Raw genomic sequence first — 9,082 nt, forward strand, 5'->3', positions numbered from 1 at the left:
ACAGGTGCATGGCTGACAGGACTATGTTGTCTGGGTTTGTCATACCCAGGAAATGCAATAAATATCCATAAAAGTACCTCACTCTTCTTTAAATTGCTCATTGAAACTCTGTAATGTTTATCATGTGCACAAAAAAATCCGTCCAAAACAACAACAAAAAAACCCCCAAAACAGTTAGGTCGTGGTTCATTGAGATCATTCTTTACCCTAAGATAAGGGTTATTTCTTGTACTCGTATTTCTGTTTTTCTCTAACCATCTGTTCTCTTTTGGCTTTCTTTTGTATTGTAAACTATCTGATGAAGGAACAATATTTTTTTGTTTGCTTGTTTGTTTTGTTCTGTTGTACAGTGCCTAGCACAATGGGATCTTCATCAATGGGAGGGTTCTTCAGCCCCTTAATGACGCTGCTTCTAAATCTTGATATATATCCTTCCAAATATTATTCTGTAGGTTTCTTGGTTATATTTTTTATGTTAACTTTATGTGTCCTTGTTACTGAATCACAATTGTTTGTCTAACTATGTCTTTAGGAAAGGGGTTCTAAATGGAACCGCAATTACGTAAATTTAAAACCTATTCCAAAATGTTTTAGATAGAGTTCTTTAATTTTCCAGGCAATTCAAAAAGAAGTTTATTTTTTTCCAGTGTGTCTTTGCATCAGGAGCTTTTCCCACTACTCAGATACACCAGGATTTTTTTTCCTGAATAAAAGCACATCTAGGGGGAGACATTTACTCACCTAAATATGTTTGTTATAAATATTGTGTTATAACAATGTAACTTGCCCTGAGTGAAGAACTTTTGGGTATAGCATCACTAACACAGTTTTGGGAGAACGATTAGAAGGTAGCTGGTAAATGATGTGGTTTTAAATACATGACTGTACAAAATGAAGTAGAAAGTTGATTTTAACTCAAAAGGAATCAAATACTTTTTTTACCCAAGTAACTTGAAGATGTTTTAGCCTGTGAGTCTGTACTTTTGGATTAAAAAATAAAAACAAAAAACACCCCACCACTTTTGTGGCTGATCTAAAGATTTATTTATAAACAAAGAAGTACAGCTTTAACAACATCTGTAGAGCTGAAGCAGTAACAGATGCAGTGATACTTTCCCATCATCTAAGGAAGCAGTTATACTAGCACAGTTTTGCTTTAAAATAAAATCATACTCCTAGTCTATATATTACAGTATAAAAGCTATGCAAATTGATAATATTAGTTTACTCAATAGTATGATCTAGCTCTGTGTAATTGAGTTAAAAAATCGTTACTTTTTCAGCTACCCTAGCTGCTAAAAGACATTAAAGGCTAGAATTAAATCCAGTGAAATGTGTGGTAATAGATTTCAGAATGGTTGTGGAGCCTCTGTGAGTAAACCAGTATTTGTGCTGGGGGAATAATTGTGTTTAAAAAATGAGTAAGAATAATTATTTCTATCATTAATTGCATTCCTGGAGTGGATAATGTCTAAATTAGTTGATCATGTAAATCTCTCGGGCCTTGAATTTTTACCACATTAGGTATATATTTAAAACAGTTACATAATTGTTTCACTTTTGTATATGATTTTATGTTGCTGAATTAAAACAAATAGTACCTGAAAGCTTTAATCACTCTTGTCTTCTAAAATATTAGCTTTCTCTGTTCTGCAGCATGGGTGAGCTCTCTGTCCATGGGGATGATCTTCTTCTGCTCTCCGATAGTCAGCATATTCACAGACCTGTTTGGTTGCCGAAAAGTAGCTGTTACTGGAGCAGCAGTGGGGTTTGCTGGACTCCTTTCAAGCTCCTTTGTAAGGTAAAAAAAAAGTATATATATATGTATATGTATGTATATGTATATGTTTTGTTTTGGTATATATTTTTTTATATATCTCTATTTAAAAAGAGGTACTAAATGTGTCAACAGCAAGACTAATGGTATGAGGTGAGCACTTAAATAAGATTGTCCTGGATAAATTTATTGTATTTTTTGCTCTTCTTGATATATGCTGTATTTTAGCCGTAATTTATTATTATTATAATTATTATTTACTGTTTACTTTTAAAATACTGTTCTAATGTTGATTAAATATATGGTAACTTCCATGAAGGCATTAATGTTCCAGTCAAATTAGATGGTTTTTTCACTGTTCTTACTGGTCAAATTGCCAAACACTGAGATGGTGAAAACTTTGATGTAATGACATATACCTAGGGCTTACTGTTTTTTTTTAAGAAAATATTAGTTAGTGAAAACACAGTAGTTGAGTGCCCCCCCTTCCAGATAATACTTCATTTTGTACATTTTTGTAACTCTTGCAGAATAAATTCTAAGAAATATAAGAGCAACTGACATGTTGGGCATGCTCACTGGAAGATGAGGAAGCAGGAAATTTAGTTATTTATCTTAAGTATCATTAGAAATTGGTTAGGGAAGAGAGAGTAAGAAAGAGCAGGAGAATAAACTGCAGATACTTTTACTTCCTAACTCTGCCCTTTTCCACCCTTACCAGAATAAGTAGAAGGACAACCAGAAGCAAAATTCAGAAGGGGTTTCCTACATAGATGAAAACATATCTATGCAGACAGGTTTGCAAAAATGTGTTTTCTGTATCTGTGCTCTGAACTAGATGGATGTGAGCTGGCTGTGATCTGGAAGATGCCTATCCACGCTGTGTGGCACCATGCCTAAGCTAATACATCTGGTTTGGGCATATCTGCCATTGTATGAAAACATATTCACAAATTTACAGGAAGAGAAGACAAATTCAGGTAGTTCTGGTACTGAGATTAGTGTTTGTGTGTATTCTGAGAATAGGTCATACTTATGGGAAAAAGAAAGCTTTGTTTTCTTGTTCGCTGAACAAGTTACTGATTTTTTTTAACTTCAGTTAATGAGTGCAAATAATTAGCTTAATTCATTTTATTAAAAAAAAACTTCCTGATATATGTTTTCAGATGCTTGAGATATCTAATTCACGTGAGGTGAAGACTAAAGAATGTCTTTGAAAAATCTTTCCTCCTCCCCACTTCCCAATATTGTGTTAATTGATACATATTAAAATAGCCTCATTATCATAGATAAAACCTCTTGATAAAGGAAAGCTGCTTCCTTCCTTTGAACCTAATACTGTTATCCTTGTGTGTTTTCTTGATATCCACTGGAACAACAAGATAGAAGAGGGCGTGTAAAGGGAAGTTATTTTGTAAAGAATTTAAAAACATTTTAGCTTATTTGAACTTTGTTTTAGAATTTGAGGAGCACTTGTGTGCTTTGGAGAACTGAATTCTTGTTAGAGTACATCCCATGTTAATGTGTATTCTTGGTGTTCTGTTCTGTTACTTAGACTATAAAATGATTTATGTCTATGATGTTATCACTTAAGTGAATAGAGGTGAGATGTAGAAAAGGTCAATATTCTAAGAGTAAAATCTCATACAGCAGATAAAAGTAGATATGACTTGCTACTTTTGTTACATACTGATATCTTAATATGATTTTTATCTCATAGGAAGCTGAGATGTAAGAGTATGTATAATGCAGGAAAAATATTTTACTATGTATTGCATGGTGCAAACTATTTGAATGAACCTACAGGTGGTCTTTGTCCTTACTATATTATGTTCCTCCTCTCATTTTGTAGCATTTGTGTTTATTTTTCTTGGACATTTTCCATTGGTAAAGGTAATCAGTCTTTCCCCTTATGTTGGTTCTGTTGGCTGCCCTTTATATGATCAATATTATACATTGATACTGTAGTGCAGAAATCAGCACTATTAACTGTCATATGTTACAGAAATATTCTTTCTCATGATAACACACAGAATGAGAGGTGTCAGACGTGTTAGCCAAACACATACATGTCCTGGTGTCACACATGTGTTATCCAAATATTATTTTCTAAGAATTTCTGCAGTCACCTTTGAAGTTTGCAAAGCGAATTATGGTATAGAGAGCAGAGTGCTGGCAGCTAACATCCTAAGATGAAAAACCCTTTAAATAAAACACTCATTCATACTCTTTAAGAATAGTGTACCATAGGTGTACAAAAGAATTCCTAGATGCTCAGGCAGTAATTAGTAGATTCTCCAGAAAAGACATAAGAATGAAGTAACAAGAAAGAGACAGGGTAACAAAAAGATTTTTCACTATCAGAAGTAGAACTTGAAAGATATTTGTCAGTTGGAAATATCAGACTCATAGTAACTACTCAGTAAAACAGCTGCATGGAATAACGTGTGAGAATCAGCTAAGATGATGATTAAAAATAGGAATCACAAAAAAGATTTAGGAATTGGAAAACAGGCTCTCTTAAGGAGTTTATCTAGGTTATTGAAGAAAGGCTGAGAGGTAACCAGATCATCATGCATCAGTAGCGAGTGACTAGAAAAAAAGCTTTTGCACCCATTTTTTGCATTGAAAAACAAAACAAAGCACCACCCTTGAAAATCCAAGCCCAAATGGGTAAAGTTTTCAGGGATAATTTCCTTAAATTAAAACAAAGTTTACTAACAAGGAAGGTAATTACACCCTGTGGTGAATGTAAGAGTTATAGATTCACCACTGCCTGAAATACTTAAAATATTTTAGATATTTTTCTGAAAGATATGTTTTAATCCAGACCAGAAGATGAAATTTTCTGTTCCGTTTTGGATTCTGTGAATTTGCCACTGTTCCTGCGCTGCTGCCTTTAGTGGGAGGAATGAGGGGAGATGCTCTGTGATTCAAAATACTCAAGAGTGAGGATGAAAATCACCTTGCTGGGGGTCTGCTCTCTTGCATAAAGGCATACGACGTTCTGCGTAGATGTTGCCACTGGAGGCCTCACAACATAGCGAAAATAGTTTTATTGATTGATCTGTTGATTCTTTCACATAACCATCCTTTCAAACACTGTTAGCTGATACATAATCGGTATAACTCAATCCAAAGTAAAAGAGGTTAAACTACTGTTTAAAATAATTTGTGTTACTTTGGGTATTCTCATAGTCTTTGCAAGATTGCTGAAAGTTTCTTGTGACATTTTAATGAGGGAGGGAGCTGAAACGCTGAAGCTCAAGGATGGTGAAGTGTAGCAAAATTTTAAATTCCTCCAGTAGAACTTGAACTTCTAATGTCAGTGTATTAAAAGTTTGCTTCTGTGGAGCATTGCATTGATTAATTGCAGCTGTCTTTCTCTGTTCTCTTGCAAGAAATTGCTTCAGTCCTTTCTGGTTTTGCTTGCCTGTCTAAACAGCTGCTTAAAAGCCCTATAGAAAGCCTGAGGTCACTGTCATAATACATTTTAAAATTATTGAACATGTAGAATTGGTGGAGACACAGTTTATTTAACTGTTCAAATATTTCCTCAACTTTTTTTTCTTTTTTTAAAAAAAGCACAACTCACAAAACACCAAAATGAAAAAGAGCTTAATGTATTTATTAACACAGTTTAAAAGGCTTTCAACAGCTACTTTGAAAGCAGGTGTAGCTGATTATAATGAACCATGGCTTCTTTTCTAACACAGCATTTAAAAAAATTTAAGTAAAACATCAAGTGCCACCTCAAAAATTTTGTATAATAACATTTCTCACATGTTGGTTCTTTCTTCATCGAAATGGAAAAAATGCTTCCTTTGAATTATTAACATTACATTACTAATGTAATTAATTATACTAATACTGATATTTCATACTATTAAGATTTATTGAACAAATACCTTTTCACGTCACAACAACCTCTATTCTCATGCAATGACCTTGCTTCATTTTGGTTGTGTTGGATAGTGGATGATAATGGTGGAGAACCTTGTGATTAGGATCCTCCTTTATATGACCTGTTTCAATTTTTGTTAATGGATTTTTTTTCTCTGTTACTTTTTTGGCCTATCTAATAGCTGGATCAAAACTGAACTTAGAATATTAAATAAAAAGGAGTTTATTTGTCTAAAAAAACCCCAAAACTGAAAGTTCTATCTTATGCTAATCATGCATCGTATTACCAAACTCCAAAGTATTTTGATGATAAGTTTTTCCACTACTAATAATGTTTGCTATTTTTGCTATTGTATTTTCCTAATAGACAATATAAATACATTTGTTCTTCTTGGACTCATGAAGAGTGCTGCAATACTATGTTTAAATTGCCAGCAGAGCAGAGCAATCTGTAAATCAAAATTAAAATACCATTTTTGTTGGAGAGGGGGGGAAAAAAACAAAGAAAAAAACAAGAATGGTTGAACTTGTGTTTGGCTAGTTCACTCTGACTATGGTTTTTAAAATGTATTTGACTATTCAGTGTTGTTCTGCTTAAATACAGTTTTGCTTTTCATCTGTTGAATGAAGTTTTATGAAATATTCCAGGTTTTTTTGTCCAGTTTACTGAACAACTGCTGAATTAAACTGATGCAGTATATTTCAACCACAAGTACATATAAACTGTCAGTTAATTTTTGTAAAAAGTTCAATGCTTTGAAAGATTATTTTTCATATAATAGTTGAATGTGAACATACAGTGCTGCACAAAACGTTAATGAATTTTTTGGACTTTTTTCTTTTGATATAGCACCATTGAACCTCTGTATTTCACCTATGGAATCTTATTTGCCTGTGGTTGCTCATTTGCATACCAGCCATCCTTGGTTGTTCTCGGGTACTATTTCAAGAAACGCCTTGGACTGGTGAACGGCATCGTCACTGCAGGCAGCAGCTTGTTCACAGTGTCACTGCCTTTCCTCTTGAGAGTTTTGATCGATTCAGTTGGCCTATACAACACCTTAAGGGTCCTGTGCATCCTTATGTTCATTCTGTTCCTGGCTGGCTTTACATACAAACCCCTCGTTTCCAATGCCAACGACAAAGAAGAAGGGAAGAAGGGCAAGTTCAGATCTGCTCCTGAAAAAAAGATTTTCAATTTCTCCGTTTTCAAAGTTAAAAGTTACCGAATCTGGGCATTTGGGATCCCAGCTGCACTTTTTGGATACTTTGTGCCTTATGTTCACTTGGTAAGTACATATCCTTTCGTACATTTGATGTATTTAAAAACACAGCTATTTCCCTTTGTGTCCTAGGCTAAGAAAACAACTAATGATAGGAAGAAATATTTAAAGTGAAAGTTGTGTTGGGAGGAGCATGAACCTGTAATTCTGATGTTGTCTGTGATTAAAAGAGATTTCAGGGCTCTAACCAGGGCTGTTAGTCAGAGCCAGCTAAAATACTAGTTTCTTAATCCCAACCGAAGGTTGTCTAGAAAGAAACATTTAAAATACTTAAACTGTGAAAAGAGACATTTGAGAAGTATTCTGTACTATTCTGAAGAGGCTGAAGAGAATAGTTTATTTGACCCTCAACTGCAAATGTCACCAATGATACTTGTGCATTTCAGAGGAACAATTGAGGGAAGGAGTAAATAATGAAAAGGGGTAAAACTTCTAATTTTTGTTCCTTTAAATGAAGATCATTTTGTTGAAATGTACATTGTTTTTAGGGTATATTCTATTGAGCATTTTTTAGGATTATTAAAAGCAAAATACTAGGATTTATCTCTGCCTTTCAAACTTTAGCTTTTAGATTACCACTATAGTAGTAATAGATCGTGTTATCCAGAGCTTCTGGCTGCTGTTCTGGCTACTTTTTATCACTATCTACAGTGACTGATACAGCTTTAGCTTCTGATACTAGGGAGGCTGTCAATCAAGCATTTCTTGTGCATGTTCTGAAGTTAACTTGTTTCCCTAGCAGAATTTTTTTCCTCCCTGTGTACACTTTTAATCTAAGAAATTTTGATGTAACTGGGGGATGCATTACATGAAGTACATTTAGTTGGTGCTTATCTGAATGGTGAATTATTTCTGAACAGCATTCTGGTGGGCTGTCTTAACTGAAATGGTGCAATTGAAACCCAAAAGCTTAAAAGGGGAATCCCCCTCCCCCAAAAACCTGCAAGGAGATGCACTACGCAGACCATTACACATCCTCATAGTCAAGGGTATTTTATAAAGACCATGAACTGGTAGAATCGCTCCCCACTATGAAAACAGTGAATTAATTGTGGATGAATTATTAATTCATCCATGACAGTACAGTAAGATTTATGATAATAAATGCCTTGAATTCTGTTAAAAATCTTCAACTCCTAAAAAATGCCATGAGTGTGCTTTCAATATAGCAGGTGGTGGTATTATTTTCTGGTAATATGTTAGTTAAATTACTGATTACATAACACATGTCACTATTCAAAAAAAATCCCTAAAGCGGGGGAATGGTTTGTTTTTGACAAGCCATAAATTGTGACTTTTATTTATGGGTTATTATTGTTACTTATAGTATTTAATCATATGTAGACTTTATTCCTTAAAATGGTGAATAGTCTCTTGAAATAGTTCAGATTGAATAGACTATCAGATAAATAGACTATTCTAACATGTTGTATTATTTCTCACAAGTTCTGTAGAGATGCTCTGTGCAAAGGAGTAGAAGGGAAAAGCTATAGAGAAAGCTATACAGATGCATCATAAACTAATCTTAGCAATTCTAGAAACGGAAGAACAGGCCATACAAGCAGTCACACAGAACCTTTAAAATACATATATATATTAAAAGCATGTATCTTTTACCAAGAGGTTTGTTTCTTGTTTCTAGATTGGACTAGAGCTACTAGTATAGTTACAGAGGGCAAAAAAAACCTTTGACATTATATCACTTTTCTGTTTACAGTTGCTTTCACATATGTTGATTCTTTTCCTGCAGTGTTCTGCTTTTCCCGTATCAGATAGGTGCAAATTTCGATTGCAAAATATAGCTCCAATATATGAAAAAACTTGATCTAGGCCATTTCTAATGGCGTATAATGTTTGAATAACACAATAAGACTATTCAAAAGTAGGACTAGAATCAGTATTTTAAAGATTGTCTCAAAATTATATCAAGCGATATAAAATTGAGCATTTTTTTGCTCATCAATAGAGAGGAACAATGAAGCTTAATATCTTATAACATAAAATCTTCAACAGCAGTCAGTTTACTTTGTATATACCCTGTGAGAGAGCAGGCTTCACCAACTCTTAGAAACTTTTGATTGGTAAGTTTTGTTAGAGGGAATTCCCCCCTCCCCCCCCC

At 34.0% G+C, this 9,082-nt stretch overlaps 1 protein-coding gene across 1 annotated transcript in view; it reads left to right on the forward strand.

The window, feature by feature from the left end:
• SLC16A10 (solute carrier family 16 member 10) overlaps positions 1–9,082 on the forward strand; it is an 82,914-nt gene that overhangs the window by 43,281 nt on the left and 30,551 nt on the right. The window contains exons 2-3 of the mRNA XM_026119941.2: positions 1,657–1,801; positions 6,531–6,969. Coding sequence (XP_025975726.2) covers positions 1,657–1,801; positions 6,531–6,969 — 584 coding nt within the window. The remainder of the gene's footprint in view (positions 1–1,656; positions 1,802–6,530; positions 6,970–9,082) is intronic.

Source organism: Dromaius novaehollandiae, chromosome 3, assembly GCF_036370855.1.
Source record: "Dromaius novaehollandiae isolate bDroNov1 chromosome 3, bDroNov1.hap1, whole genome shotgun sequence".
Taxonomy (NCBI): Eukaryota; Metazoa; Chordata; class Aves; order Casuariiformes; family Dromaiidae; genus Dromaius; species Dromaius novaehollandiae.